The sequence below is a fragment of the Hypomesus nipponensis genome, chromosome 18 (genome assembly GCF_054491055.1).
Source record: "Hypomesus nipponensis isolate SF chromosome 18, ASM5449105v1, whole genome shotgun sequence".
Classification (NCBI taxonomy): domain Eukaryota; kingdom Metazoa; phylum Chordata; class Actinopteri; order Osmeriformes; family Osmeridae; genus Hypomesus; species Hypomesus nipponensis.
In genome coordinates this window covers 18,450,858-18,465,676 of record NC_140378.1, presented here as the reverse complement: position 1 = coordinate 18,465,676, position 14,819 = coordinate 18,450,858, and the positions used below count along the sequence as shown (strand labels likewise).

The 14,819-nt window shown below is 42.3% G+C and overlaps 3 protein-coding genes across 7 annotated transcripts; all 3 read left to right on the top strand.

Annotated features, from left to right (window-relative positions):
• Window positions 1–7: 7 nt before the first annotated feature.
• Window positions 8–5,901, top strand: lrif1 (ligand dependent nuclear receptor interacting factor 1). 3 transcript variants are annotated; one of them, XM_084680197.1, is made up of 4 exons: window positions 8–103; window positions 2,755–4,762; window positions 4,863–5,060; window positions 5,146–5,901. In XM_084680197.1, exons 2-4 carry the CDS (start codon window positions 2,780–2,782, stop codon window positions 5,539–5,541), a joined length of 2,577 nt encoding a protein of 858 aa, XP_084536323.1. In that variant the 5' UTR covers window positions 8–103; window positions 2,755–2,779; the 3' UTR covers window positions 5,542–5,901. The 3 variants fall into 3 exon arrangements, with proteins under 3 accessions (XP_084536323.1, XP_084536321.1, XP_084536322.1); XM_084680195.1 differs by lacking the exon at window positions 8–103 and adding an exon at window positions 116–600; XM_084680196.1 differs by lacking the exon at window positions 8–103 and adding an exon at window positions 1,104–1,462.
• A 100-nt stretch (window positions 5,902–6,001) lies between these two features.
• LOC146252558 (uncharacterized) lies at window positions 6,002–9,385 on the top strand. Of its 3 annotated transcripts, none has more exons than XM_084680200.1 (4): window positions 6,002–6,362; window positions 6,756–7,372; window positions 7,604–7,762; window positions 8,214–9,385. In XM_084680200.1, exons 2-4 carry the CDS (start codon window positions 6,788–6,790, stop codon window positions 8,853–8,855), a joined length of 1,386 nt encoding a protein of 461 aa, XP_084536326.1. In that variant the 5' UTR covers window positions 6,002–6,362; window positions 6,756–6,787; the 3' UTR covers window positions 8,856–9,385. The 3 variants fall into 3 exon arrangements, with proteins under 3 accessions (XP_084536326.1, XP_084536324.1, XP_084536325.1); XM_084680198.1 differs by lacking the exon at window positions 6,002–6,362 and adding an exon at window positions 6,398–6,417; XM_084680199.1 differs by lacking the exon at window positions 6,002–6,362 and adding an exon at window positions 6,442–6,667.
• A 1,082-nt stretch (window positions 9,386–10,467) lies between these two features.
• Window positions 10,468–13,891, top strand: igf3 (insulin-like growth factor 3). The gene is made up of 4 exons (XM_084680723.1): window positions 10,468–10,553; window positions 11,741–11,888; window positions 12,745–12,899; window positions 13,197–13,891. Exons 1-4 carry the CDS (start codon window positions 10,479–10,481, stop codon window positions 13,377–13,379), a joined length of 561 nt encoding a protein of 186 aa, XP_084536849.1. The 5' UTR covers window positions 10,468–10,478; the 3' UTR covers window positions 13,380–13,891.
• Window positions 13,892–14,819: the final 928 nt, after the last annotated feature.

The following is a 14,819-nucleotide window of genomic DNA, read 5'->3' as shown; positions in this document are numbered from 1 at the left end:
ATGAACTGTTCAGAACTATGTTTGTTGCCGTCTCTTGAACACAGCCCATGTAACGTCGCGGAAGTGTAACACACCACAGAAGGAAGTTCACCTCAGATATCCGGTAAATGTCGACGGCTAGAAAGTAAACAGATGTGGTTAAATGGGGCAAAACTTGCCAATTGTTTATAACTGTAAAATAACGTTACGCACAGTGATTAGTTTAGGCTTGGTTCAAACAAGGAATTCGAAATTAAACACGTGAACGTTTAAACAAAGTAGAAGACAATAACGTTCCTCTGAATAAGCCAGTCTGTAACGTAACAGGATAGCTTCAAGCTTGTTTTGCTATCTTAGATTGCTAGACGGAGTGGCGAAACATTCGTCTAGATGGCGCAACAGCTATAATAAAGAACCTGATCGGCAGCCATTTCGGTTGTAAAAGCAACGTACTTGAGAACCCCGACGCCATGTTTTGCTATCGTGACCAACGGTAGGATTAGTCCGTTACCATTTCCTTTCGTAGCCTGTACTGCAGGCTACAATCCTGAGTTTATTCAACGTCAACTTGGCTGGTTTGGAATATTGGCTTGCAATGGCACATCACGGTACTGGTCACAGGTAAGAATCGAAATGACTTGCAGAATGTTGAAGTCTGAAACTAGAACTTTAGCTCTAATTTAGTGGACATTTTTGCTAGTGTACACTTATATTGAGACATTAAGACCAGCTCAATGTTGATACCTTAGTGGTTTAGGAGTGTAATATGCAAGGTGTGGTGAAATTGAACAATTGTAAAGGGGCCATTTGTAGAAGTATGAGGTACTGTATATTTAAATAGGCCTATGAATTTCCAATTGGCAATTAGCCTTAGGATGATATTGACGATATATGATATTGATATTCAGCTATGGATAGAATAACTTGAAAAATTATAAAATAGTTTGAAACTATTTTTTATTCTTGAAGTAGAGTTTTTACTAAGGGCATTACAGCAGCCAGGTAACATATTTATTACTATTGCATAAGAGAAATGCACACAAAGCAGTGCAAGATCCACTTTCAAACATCATTTGATAATCATCTTTTTTTTGTTTGGAGAAGGCGTACTTTGTAGCAACATAGATGCAGGGCTTTAGCCGAACAGGTGCTGGAAAACAGTGGTTTGTCCTACCATGTAAACACAGATGTGGGGCATAACCACCCCTAAGGATCCCTCAATATTTGCGCTATGTAGACAACGCCGGTGTCAAAAGATTTGTGTTGTTAGCGATTGCGTTGCTTTTATTTTATTTACGTTCCGTTGCACGGTTTAGGCTTGAATTAAGTGTTTGTGGCAAAAAGTGCCTTTTGTCGCACAAGGGAACTCGGTGCTAGCCTACGTCACAACGTCAGCACACATGAGCAGCAACGATGCATAGATACGACGTCCTGGTGTACAAACAGCGTCATATATTTTGGCAATTCAAGACTTGCATGTACAGTAAGTAAATGTCAAATTAAATAATGTACTTAAACTCACGCTTGTGTGGTGTCGCTGTCTTCAATGACACAGCATACACTTTTTTCTGTAAATAAACGCGCATTCAACTTCACTCAGTGAAGTTTGGCTAGCGTTAGCAACAGCAGCTAGGCTATCTTGCTCTAGCAGCTAGGCTATCGACACTATCTTGCTGTAGCACAATTCAGCTTCTCCACGCAGGGCTCTAAGCTTTCTTACTGACAAAGATCGCTTCCAGCAAACTTCTTTTGAATTAGCCAATTCCCCCTAAATAAATATCAAGCTTATTTACGTGTTTTGGGGCATATTTTCAGTTATAGCAGCTGGTACTGTTTGAGTCGCGATTCCATCTGAAAAATACTGCCAGTATTACAAGCACATTCTCGGTGACAAAGTTGTTAAAATAGTTTGTTTCAAAGGGGGTTCAGCTTGTTTCATAATAAACGGACCCATCTGCAACCGAAGCAAGCAAGCAAGCACACATTACAATTTCACCAGAAATTGTACTCTCTAAGTTTATATGGTGTTTGTTTTTTTTAAACCGTTTTTAAACCGTTTTAATTGTATATGTATACAGTTAAACTAATCTACTGATGATGTCATGGTTTGTCAAAGTATTCCTCTTTTTATGAAACTTTTGAGTAACCTTTAAACTGGCGTGGGCACTCTAACCTAAAGCTTTGAATTCATAGTAGTAGAAGTTACCCATTTAGCTTTAGTTGTTTGCCAAGTTTAAGATTTCCCAAATGGATGTTGTAATGGATATACATTTTCTACTAAACAGATTTGTATGTAATTGTGGCAGGGTATAGTGAGATTAGTTGATGTTCCAAAGGATTTTGTGATGGTTACAATACAAAGGATTATAAAATATTACATCTTATAGGATATGGAATTTGTAACTACACCCTAACTAAACAGTAGACAAGCTTATATGTTATGTTATGATGACTAACATATCAAGCCTGTATGCACAGAAACAACAGAGGTATTTTCTATTCCTCATCAACTTGGTTAACAAAACATAAACTTTGTATCACTAAATTATGAATGATTGGCAAATAATCAAACATATTGGTGTTGTAACTGATTGTATGTCAAATGCATGCTAGTGTAGGCCTATACATACTGACCTAGTGTGTTCTATGGAAATCTATGGAAAACAATCCTGAGAAATGCAATATTTAAAGGTAAACTTCATTCATTGTGGATTATTTGCAGCATGTTTGCCAGTGTGATCAATATTTGATTTTGCTCCGCTATCTCTTGTGCAGTGGGACAGGTGTGTTTTACCAAGCAATGCCTGCTGTGGGAGCCGATGGACGAAATGTCATGCAGCTGATTCCTGTCCAAAAGATCAACGGACAGTTCGTTCCATCGCAAACAAGCCTTCCCGCAGTGCAGACGGTTGAACCACAGAGAGCGGTTGTCATGAACTTTGCCTCTGCACCCATTGTTAGAAATATGTCAACTATTCAACCCTCAAATAATGGAGTGAAGAAGCAACAATTTAACATTACTGGCACTCCAAATCCAGTGCACGGACTAGGAAGAGGCCATAGAGTAGATGTTTCACAACAGAATTCTTTAAAACAGAGTCATGCCTCACTGAAACCTTCAAGTGCACCTCAGGTAGTTTCGCCTGTGACACATTCACCAAAGAGTGGGATGGCATTATCACTTCCAAATACAAACAAGATGCCGGTCACTGTCAAATCACCTGTGCTCCCCAATGGACAGTACCTGCAGATACCCCCCAATGCGCAAGTTAAAACCCTACCAATGTCTGCACTCCCTCCAGGCATTAAGAAGCAGCTTTTTACCTCGGCAGCAAATTCTCCCACAGTTCTCTATGTCTCGCCTGTGACAACCATGAACCAAGGTAGTTTGCAGCCCTGTCCAACTGTAGCTTCCTCCCCCAATACTCCACAGAAAATTTCTGAACAGACACCCTCTGCATCCTCATCAATGCCCTCAAAACGGTCGCCAGGGACTGTTGCCAAGGACGGCTCAAAGCCAGTTACTCCTATCAGGTGGATAATTGAAGAGCAGGATGGCTCACCTGCTCCCTGCCTTGTTCCTGTAAATCCCTCCGTTATGGCCTCTGAAATCCTGAAGACCGTGGCAGAAAGGGAAAAAACCAGCAAGGTACAAGAAGTTACAGCAGAAAATCCATTGAGTCCGAAAACTCAGACAAAAGCAGGACAAGTGAGAGACAATGCCTTGGTGATGTGTAATGGGAAGGTGTATTTTGTGGCCAAGAAAACCCCTGAACTTTGTAAGCTGATGGCAAAACCATTGGGGGCCATTGGAAGCCTTTGTGAAAAACCAATAGGTAGAGGCAGAAGCAGTCAGGGTAGAACTTTCTTACCATCCCTGCTCTTAAACCCTTCCATTGAATCTCAAACGTCAGATAAAAACCAATCAGATTCCAAATCCATTGTTATCCCAGATGGACCAGATGAGGTTATTGACCTGTGTGATGATGACTCTCAGGATGACCCGACCCTCCAGGCAAAACCAACTGCTAAACTAACTGAGACAGACAAAAGTCTGCCAGTGACACATGAGGATGAAGACTCCAATGTAATATTTGTCTCATACATCCCGCCCAAACCCATCTTTAGATTCAGCTTACACCAGATGAAAAGAGACCTGGGGAATAAGTTAAAGTCTGGGCCGGAATCTGTCACGCGTCAAAATACTATGGGTGAACAGAATTTGATTGATACTCAGAGCAGTTTTAATGTCTTGTCAGAAGGAAGTTGTCCAGACATTGACATGACCCAAGATGTGCCAATCTCTACAGCAACTGACCAAGAGTTGAACACCAGTCTTGACAATATCGCTGGTCAGAGAATGAACACCTGTCCGGGTACTTTGTCCAGCATGGAAGTGAAAGATTCCTTGGCAACTGACCAGGCAGTAAAGGTTTTGGCTGATCAATCTGTCAAGGAAACAGTGACATCACAGGATGTTGACGTTACCCCAAAAATAGCAGAAAACATGACCGTTCCAAGCGATCAACAAGAAGCAAGGAATAAGCAGCCAGCTGTCACCTCCATTACTGACCAGGCAGTAAAGGTTTTGGCTGATCAATCTGTCAAGGAAACACTGACATCACAGGATGTTGTCGTTACTCCGAAAATAGCAGAAAACATGACTGTTCCAAGTGATCAACAAGAAACAATGAATGAGCAGCCAGATGTCACCTCCAAAGACATGGATAGCGCAAACAGCAATGCTTCTGTACAAGCAGAAAAGGATACCAATCAAAATCAGGTAGGAGAAACCATCTACCTAGATTGCACTAGCTAGTTTGCCTTCTGGTTGCCCATTCACAAATTCAGCAAGATTTTATGAATTTGTGTCCCTTTTTCAGAGCGGTCTTAAACGGATGTTTGGGATTACATCCGATGTTAAAATTATCTTAAAAAGGATTGACGATGTACAACCTGAGATTCCTCCAAAAGTGCTTCCTCAGATTGGACCCATATCAAAAAGTGCATTGGAGGGTATCCGTAAATTGATTCAAGGGTCGCAGATTAACTTAAACAAGAGGAAACATGAAAAAACACAGGTAACATTTTGTTTCTCCTTTTTACCAGTTCATTAAAAAACAAATCTGACACTTAATGCTACGATTTACTTTTTTCTGCCACCAGGAGTGTCCTCAAGAGAGCAGTGACGAATGCCCAAACGATACCAAAATGCAAAAAAACGAAAATGGCCCAATAGCATCTCCTGATTCAGACAATACTAAAGAGGCTCTAATAAGTTCAAGTCCTATACCTAATGCATGTGTTGTCAATGTATCAGAAGGTTCAGAACAAAAATCTCCATGTGAAGACATCGCCATGGCATCTGTGGAGCCTCTGTGTCTCTCGACCGTGAGGGAGACGTGCCAAAGTTCGGCTAGAGAGATCTCAGCCGTCGACCTCTTCTCTACAACACCCATGGACCCTGATGAAATCAAGCGTCATGAGAAAATCAGACGCTTGAAAGAACTTCTGAGGGAAAAAGAGGCTGCTCTTGAGATGTTGAGAAAGAACAGCGACTGAGTTATCCAAATGCTTTGTTTAGGGTCAATATTTCATATATTTATGTACAGTCATTTATAACAGTTTTAGCTGTATCATTTTTATTAGACACTAGATTGCAGTGGTCTAACTGATAATTCACATATTTCACGACTGCTACTCCGCTCGAGTTTTTCCACACAGGATTGTTGCATATATTTTTTGTTTAGATTTAAACTGTTCATTTAAACAATTTGCTCCAGTTTTATATTGTTTTCATTTGTAGTTGGTATGGTAGTACAACACATGAACACTGAATATTGGTACCTTTTATGATGTTTATATATAATGTGAATTATTTATATTATCATTATTTACATGGCTAATAAACCAGTAAATTGACTGGCTAGTTGAAATCATTTTTTCTTTTTTCCCCCTCAACCTGGCCTCTACACTTAACATATTCTTTATTAGGTCGTTTGCAATACGGATGATATGTATTGTGCAGTAGTGTATTACATTATTGTTTCATAATGTTTTGTTTTCATAACGTTACTCATTCAGAAAGTATATATTTTCGTTTATATCCGGAAGTTTAAAGAACTACAATCATGGATTCATCCCGTCATAAAGGCTTATCTAGGGCTTGTAGTTTGATGTCGCTAGAGCTAAAGATTTTCCATAGGAAAACAGCCCTCCGCGTGGCCATAGTGTATCATCACACAGTCGTCACCACCACCACCAGCAGCAGCAACAACAACAGCAGCAGCAGCTGTGTTTTAGGTCTTTCATCAAGACCGTCGGAAACGTTAGTTTTGGTTAACTTCAGAAAGCTTCTCCCTCGCACTCTGAAGTGCATTCAGGTACGTACCACGGCGTTCATGAAGAAGCTCGAGACAACTGGAACGTGCTTTCTTAGTAGGCAATTTATCGTTATGGTTAGGAAGATAATGCCCAACTATATAGCTTTTTGTGTAAAATGATCTGCCTCGTGTTCTTTAATCTATGCATTACCAACTACTAAGATGGCTGGTAAACGTTGCTTGCTAGCCGGAGTTGACCAATTAGCCAAGTATTTGCACGGCCGTTGTTTCCTAGAAGAGCATTTAGATAGCATGCTGTAAGACAGCGATTTTAAACACATAAATAAAAAGCATGGTAGCTTTTGGTAGGTTATTGCGGAAAAGTATAACGAATGCTATCAATATTTAATATTGTGATGCTAGCGCGGTTAAATTGTCTACACTTTTCTTCAGCTTACAGTCAGACTGGATTTAAAGGGGACAAGATGCGGGGCATGGATACCCTGGATAACTTTGAGATATACATTCCCAGAGAGGCAGAAGTAATGACCGTCCCTATTGGGTCCCTCCGAGTCTCCGTCCAGCAACGGATGGGTGTGCAACGTTCTCGCTGCGGCCATAGAAGCTCCAACCCCTCTGTCATTTGGATCTCTCCGGTGGTCATCAGAGAGCGAGTACGTTCACAGAACAAGCTCGACACATCTGACATGGCCAAGAACAACATGGCCTCGTTGGTGACCCAGGAGCTGAAGACCATCTCTGGTCCTTACCACATGGCCTTTGTCTCCTCCAACTGTGTTGCCTTGAGGGTCCTGGGAGGGTTTTTGCCAGTGAAAGTTAGTGGAAATGAGAAGTGGCGGATCCCTGCCCAGACTAGCCCTCTCCCCCATGGCACTGCCATGAGATGCCCCAAAGATGCCATCATTATCCACAACAGGAGGATCTTTCTGTCACTCAAGAAACCTGATCGAATCAGAGGCCCAAGGGGGAACTGTGTGACACCTGCTCTGCCGTTTAAGCCACAGAGAAAGTTGGTTCTTGAATCGCCTGCTGTTTCAGCAAAACAAACGGTAAAGGCCCTGACTCCTTACCATATCTGCCCAAATCCCTGTCTTAGTTTTTATTGCATATACTTAGAAAACAGTAGGCCTACTTGTGTGCATGACATGGTAAACTTGCATAGCATATATACCTCATAAAAAGACCCCAAATGTGCAACTTTCCACATTATGGAGATGTAAAGTTGCAAATGCAGTCTCTGAAAAGGCAGTTTGCTGTTTGTCATGTTTCCTTGTCGCTAGTCTCATCCTGCGCCGTCTGACTCTACTTGTGATAATACCCGGAGAGAGAGGGCATTTCTTCAGAGGTTTGGTGTGACGCGCTTCATCCAGGTGACTTTGTCCAGACTCCCCTCCCAGTACCCAACACTTCTGCAGTCCACATCACAGCAGCAGCCTAAGGTAGATGCCCTCTACACACACCATGTAAAGTCAGGGGGGTCCAAATCCGGTCCTCGAGGGCCGCTGTCCTGCATGTTTTAGATGTTTCCCTGATCCAGCTCACCTGATTCTAATGAATGGTCGTTATAACCATCCATTTAATTGAATCAGGTGTGTTGGAGCAGGGAAACATCTAAAACATGCAGGACAGCGGCCCTTGAGGACCGGATTTGGACACCCTTGTTGTAAGTGAATCAGTTTACCAATTTGAACCTATTTATTTTTTATTTGTTAGGATTTAGTCAAAGGTTTTTTCCACTGTGACACAATTTATAGATAATTATTGTTCGCAGTTCATGTTCTGATGCTTGCATTTGATCAAGTCCCACCCTGTAATTGTGAAGCAGTGTATGTAACCATTTAATCTCAGTTCATGACTTGAGGGCATGTCTGTAATGTGTCTCTACCCCAGAATGCAAGTGAACAAGATGGATCAAGTGGTAACGGGTCATCGAAGAAGACACAAAACACAGATCTGAAACAGAAAGTGGAGGTCCTGAGTGTGGTGAATAACAACCCTATGAACCAGGGATATGAACAATCTCCCTCTAAAATATTCTGCCCTAACCCTCTTTCAAACGAAGATATTGAGGAGGTTGGTGGTCGCACTGGTATTAAGTGTTCTACTCCTAAAAAGCGTGGCGAGGAGGAAGACGGAACAGAAAATGTCTGGGACGTTAAAGGCGAGGAGGAGATTGAAGCTATAAGTGGAACGGAGGCACATGTTACAGATTTCAACACCGTTGTCATCAAAGGGAAAGACCCAACTTCTGACACCGCTGATGAGTCGAGTGACAGCCCAAACGTCCAAAGGGAATCCCAAAGCAGCGACAGCGGCATGCACTTAGAGATGGACGATACTGAGGATGGGACTGTGGGAGGCGGTGGTCAAAGTTGGGGAGCGGAACATCCGCTAGTGCCGGCTTTCTCAACCCCCGAACAACATTATGGCTTCGACTTTGATCAGTTGGCCCGCGAGGAAGCGATCGACCGCATCAGAGCCAAGCTAAGGGAGAGTGAGGCTGCCCTCTGTAGTCTGCGCTCTCTAAGATGACTGTTTGGTGTCATAGACGCCAATACACTCTTCACAGTACACCTAGTAGACCGGTGTGTCCTGGACAATCACTTTGTCTAGATTACATTGATAAAGGGGATCTTAAAAGCACAATTTAGTTTGTTGTCATCACATGAGTTTAATATTAGTATTTGGTAAATACAGGTGAATAACTATTAATCTTGGGAAAAGACATTCATATTGGGTCACTTAACTGCAAGTTTACATTTTAAGTTCTGTGAATTTTCAATCAAACACTTATATTAGATGTTGAAGTACTGTAACATTACATTTTAAGTTATGATATGCCACAGTATAACCCAGAACATTACAGTTTGGAGTTATTCACCTAACATTGAATGTATTGTAAAGGATTGAAACCTTCTACAATCACCGATAATTGGTTCACTCAAGTTCCAAGTCTAATGGTCGCTGTGAAATGGAATAGTTTTGTTTATTTATTTTTCTTTGTGTGTTTCTAATGCGACCGACCTTGTTCAATAAAGGAAGCAATGTCTGTACAAAGTCAATGTTTTGTTCTTGTTTATCACTAACAAGTTGTGCGTTTCCTTGCTCTGGCCTTATCTCCACAATCAACTCTAATCTGTTATTGCTTCCTCCTGGATATAGTGCAGCTGTGATGACGATGGAAAAGTGTCACTGAGTAAATCACAAGCTTGATTCCTGTTGTCTTGCCTTCTCCAAAGACAGAAGGAGAGCTGACGTTGACTCCTCCCAATAGTCTGTTCATTTTTGTCAAAGCCAAGGAATCAAAATGCTGGGTCCATCGTGTGTTGGTACGTGCAACATGAGCAGTAGAACAATTTAGTTGTCATTTGCCAATTCAGGTTAAAAATGCATCTCTTTGCCCATTTCTAAGGCATCTATTTCAGTCATTTCTGCAGAGTTAGAATTATGTTGTTAAATGCAAATTAAGTGAACTGATGTGTTGGGCAGCTGCCCATGCAAGTTTGAGCTAAGCAAGTAGCCTGCAAAGTGGAAAAGGTCTGGAATGGCTGCTCTATGGTATATTTTACTAGAGGGTGTGTTACTTGGTTACAAACAAGACAGAGCCCACACTAAAATATCAAACCAACATATAACTTCACTACTCAACAAAATATATTTGTAGTGTCACATAATCCTAAATACATTTTGTCCTCTAGCAGACGCTCTTTTCCAGAGCGACTTACAGTAAGTACAGGGACATTCCCCTCAAGGCAAGTAGGGCAAAGTGCCTTGCCCAAGGACACACTTCATTTGGCACGGCCGGGGATCGATCTGGCAACCTTCAGATTACTAGCCCGATTCCTTCACCATTCAGCCACCCATACTCCCAGGCTCCCATAAATGAGATTCCGCACCACAGAACAACTTCCAAACAGCGGCGGCAGGCCTCTCGCTGACGGCATCGATACAGCGTGTTGAGCAGATGCAGGACGTAAGGTGGTGCAGATACAGAAGTGAATCTTCTGTCCGGCTCGGGGGGGTGGGGGTGGGGGGGAGTAGGGAGGGTGGGAGGCTCAGTCTTCATCCAGGTCCTCCCCCTGCCCCCGGCCGGGTATAAAACCGCCGCTCAGAGGCCTTGGAGATGCTACTCCCGTGGAACGAAGGACAAGACAAATGAACGGCAAGGCAGAAAGGATGTTCTCGGAACGGTCACCACACTGGGCGCCCGCAAGAGAGAGGGCGCTGAAGGTATGTTCTGGATGCTGTTGGGGGTGGGCTCAGTGGAAGAAGCTCTCACTAATTCGGCTACATCTGCAAAGGCTATCTGAGCTTGTTTTGTTGTATTAACGGGAGTAAGGTATTTAGATATGGTCATTCTTTATTTGCGGAGCAGGAGAGTTGTGGTTGATGCTTCCCAGGGCATAGGATGACTGAGCCTGGATAATGTTTTTGTTATGGTACTTGGTAGACTGGGGTGTATCTTCAGGCTGGTTTTATCCTCTGCATTGCAAGCCACACATGCACCTAGTTTTATTCCAGAGGTATGCAGCTTGACATTTATTTAAGGCATAGACTCTTGAAAATAGATCCCCATCAAATTGAATCCTAGATACACAAGAGTGGCCCCTCAATACTTGAGGCCATAGAGTATTTTAAAGTCATTTAAATGACAGTTGACTTTTGCCCCAGAGCTCCCAGGCAGTATTTGCCAATATTAACTGACCCAGGTCTGATATATAACATTCTAACAATCAAAGATTAATTGATTAAAATGACATCCATTCACTTAGAGAGAATAGAGAAAGCAGGGTTAGTTGGAGTTCAGTGGATGCCAAGGATAACATCTGGTTGTGACCTCAAGGCTTGTTTTATCAAGTGTACCACCAGTGCAGCTTTGCATATCACACAGAGTGAGATACCCGGTAGCGTGAGAGCATGCAATGTAAAACAGTGATGGGCCAGTTGGCCCCACTAGAGATCCTGTAATTGTCCTTCAAGTTCATCTGATAACAAACCACCCAGCGTGAGAGTGACAGCATGAGCTCGTACCCAAGGCTGCTATCATCCATTATGTTGTCTAAGACTCATAAATCTACTGTATATTTTGTAACTTGAAGTACAAAAACAAGCATCAAGGCTGACTTCATGCAGCAGTGTGATCTTCTTGTACAGCTGGGCGGACTCACAATCTCCTCAGTTTATCTCCATCAACCGTTTGATCCTCTTCATGAACATGCATCGTCACCAGCTTGATCTATATGTTAACAACTGAAATCACAATTTGTGTATTGAAAAGATTATAGAAGCCATGTTTATCCCGATTGAAACTGACGATTGTCAGGTACCAAGTTGTAGTGCAGGGTCATATGAGTGATGATGTGTAATTGATCTACTTCTGTAATACAGACTAAATCCGTGTTTCTCTCTGTCCGCAGGTGTCTTGTTGTCGGAGTGTCTGTGTGCTGTACTCCGTCCTTTGTCTGGCGTCTCTGCCGACCCCCACAAAGTCTGAAAAACCTCGCTGTGGGACTGAACTCATGTCTGATCTGCTGTTTGTGTGTGGAGACAGAGGCTTCCATATCGGTAAGAGACCCTTGTTGCTGCGATCTCTTTGGGAGGTCGTCTGACCCCTTTTCATTAGTTCAGTATAGATAGAATAGATATAGAATAGACCCAGTGTGTCTTGTCACGGTGGTTCATCGTGGCCTCTACGGCACCTCTTTCTGACCCCGTTGAACTCTTTCATCTACTTTTATTTTAAAGCAGAGCTATTTCAACTTACCATAAAACAAATTCCTGCTACCCACGGGACCTTTCACCCCATCCCCTTTTCCCCGGGTCCACCAAGGACACTTGCAGGACCTGATATCGCATGCTGTCCCATCCAATGACAAGCCACAGTGCTTACAAGAACACTTTGCCACCATGAGAATGATAGCCATTGTTATTACAACTCTTATCCACGCAGTAACTTTTCAAAATTGGTGATCAACAGTGACTGTAAAAGGGGGAGGTGGGTACTTATCCTGTTAAAGCAAGATGCTACCATAAATATATATGGCAACATCTTGTATATGTATACATGTACAATTATTATTGTTCATGCTCCACATCTGGTCTCTGGTCTCATTCATGAAATAATTGAAGCGCTTCCTAATTCCATATCCTATGAGATTTCTCTGTTCAAAGTCCTAATTCCCCTTCCTACCTCATCTTACTCACATAGATGAATTAGCTGTGATGACTGGGTGTCACACTACAAGCTCCCAGGAGGATGACATTAAAAGTTTTTAAAAAGAGACATCAGAGTATTATAGATAAAGTGTAGCTGGTAATATAGTGCATTTGGTTTTAGTCCCACTCAGGGGAAAGGGTATGGTACACAGTTATGGAGGGGGTTCTGTTTGAAGTCCTGTATCCCGTCCTCTGTTTTCCCCAGGTAAGCCCGCCGGCTTTCGGAGTCGTTACAGGCTACGGGAGCATCGCATCGTGGACCAGTGCTGCCTGAAGGGTTGCAGTTTGAACTACATGGAGACGTACTGCGCCAAGCCCAGGAGCCGTCGCTATGTTGCTTCCTTGCCCCAGCAAGTCACGGTGGGTGATCAACAGCGGCATTAGCAAGGTTACTGGGCCAGTTTAGCTTTGCTGAAATTAACGTAATTGACCAACAGAAAACAGGACTTGTTATCATGTGAATTCATCATTAAGCATCTAAACTACATCCACAATAACATCTGTAATTGAGGGTCTTCGAGTTCATCAAATGTTTCTCTTCCAAGTAGGCGTTTATCAGTCATGGATAGTGTTTGATGTAGAGCAGACACACAAAGTGAACAAACTACTATGTCTGCTCTGACCCGCTGACTAACTCCTTTGTCTTGCTATTGGCAGGAGCAGCAGTTCCACACCGTATTTCACAAGAGGTTAGTGAAACACCTGGAAATGGCCAAAGGGCCACACAGACAAACGCACGAAAGAGTCGAAAAGAGCAACAGGCACGAGAGACGGCACAGAAGTTCAACGCCTGCCGGCAGACACAGAGAACACCCCACCAGCAGCTCCCCAACCCTCTAGGAACCGTATTCAAGGACAGTCATCATGAACTGAGAGAAATGAAAGAAAGTGTTTGTGTCTAACTATCATATTCGAGCTGAAGTTGAAATTGTTGATATCTGTCATTTAAACCGTGACAGGGCCAAACTTCACCCCATGTACTTTATCTCTACCAAGTAGGGAGGCTAGATGTAAGAGGCTTGAGTATCTGCACATCTTGTCTTTTGCATCATTTTTTACATTATATACTACAGTTGTGTACGTAATAGGGAGGTTACTTTCTTGCCTAAGTAAGTTTGAGGTATGCATGCCAGTGTATATATATATATATAACTTCACCATCTGTTTTCAAATTACTACACTTAAGGTATCTTGCCGAAAGAAGCATGTGTGAGAACAAAATATTTATTACTTTTTATATTTGCTTTTAAACTTGTATGTTCGCTGAGTGTCGAGTGCAAAGTGTTTGTGGCTACAAGCTAGTGACATGAGAATTCTGTGTTCCATTATTTAGATGTATCACGTGAAACCTTGACAAGTACAATATTATGAAATACAATATTTAATGCAATGAAACCTTATGCTCTTTTGTCTTTCATTTCAGACATACAGTAATAATCCTCTCAATTAAGTCAAGAAAGCAGGTGACAATTGTTATTTTTCACTTCCCATTGCCCTTGCCTATTATTTTTGCGAAGGCCGGCCGTCTTCTCACATCCCCCTATCTATTGTTACAGCACAGCTCAGAGAGAGGTAGAGAGAAAGAGAGGGAGAGAGAGTGGAAGAGAGTGAGAGGTAGAGAGAAAGAGAGGGAGAGTGAGTGGAAGAGAGTGAGAGGTAGAGAGAAAGAGAGGGAGAAGGAGAGTGGAAGACAGAGAAAGAGATAATGAGAAAGCGGAGCAGAACGACACAAATTTACCTCTTTGCTGCCCAGTCAGTAAATGTAATGGAACTGTAACAAATGAGTGACTCTTTAAGCTTTGTGCTGACAAATACAACTCTGTATTTTTTGTTACCCCACAGAGAATAACTTGATTTAGATAAATATTTAAATGGCAACCCTGAGAGAACAATGGGGCTCTGATGTTGGAGCAGAAGCACACACGCACACACACACAGAAAGTTCTGCTGACAATGTTCACAGTTGTTTTTTGACTGCATTACCCATTATCATTTTTCCACTTGTTGTATTTGTGGTTCAGCTTCCAGTTAAAATCCAGTTTGGGTCCCACTGTACAAAAAGTGCAAGAAAAAAATGATCCTTCACGCATTTACAGCCCTTCCAAGATATGGTCCCACCAAGCACAATGGTTTTTCTTCAGGATATTGAAAGGATTTTATGTAATATAATCTGTGCTGGAGGGCAGCAGTGGCATGGCAGACCATTCTCTATGCACCTTAAAAGGATAAAAGTGATGGTAATAAAAGTGTCTTCTAAATACCTGATTTACCTCAGAACTG

Coding starts and splice junctions, on each gene's coding strand:
- lrif1 (XM_084680195.1), top strand. CDS start 575: ATGGCACATCACGGTACTGGTCACAG. Junction 601..2,754: donor CATCACGGTACTGGTCACAG/GTAAGAATCGAA, acceptor TCTCTTGTGCAG/TGGGACAGGTGTGTTTTACC. Junction 5,061..5,145: donor GGAAACATGAAAAAACACAG/GTAACATTTTGT, acceptor TTCTGCCACCAG/GAGTGTCCTCAAGAGAGCAG.
- LOC146252558 (XM_084680199.1), top strand. Junction 7,373..7,603: donor CTGTTTCAGCAAAACAAACG/GTAAAGGCCCTG, acceptor CCTTGTCGCTAG/TCTCATCCTGCGCCGTCTGA. Junction 7,763..8,213: donor CATCACAGCAGCAGCCTAAG/GTAGATGCCCTC, acceptor TCTCTACCCCAG/AATGCAAGTGAACAAGATGG.
- igf3 (XM_084680723.1), top strand. CDS start 10,479: ATGAACGGCAAGGCAGAAAGGATGTTCTCGGAACGGTCACCACACTGG. Junction 10,554..11,740: donor CAAGAGAGAGGGCGCTGAAG/GTATGTTCTGGA, acceptor CTCTGTCCGCAG/GTGTCTTGTTGTCGGAGTGT. Junction 11,889..12,744: donor AGACAGAGGCTTCCATATCG/GTAAGAGACCCT, acceptor TGTTTTCCCCAG/GTAAGCCCGCCGGCTTTCGG.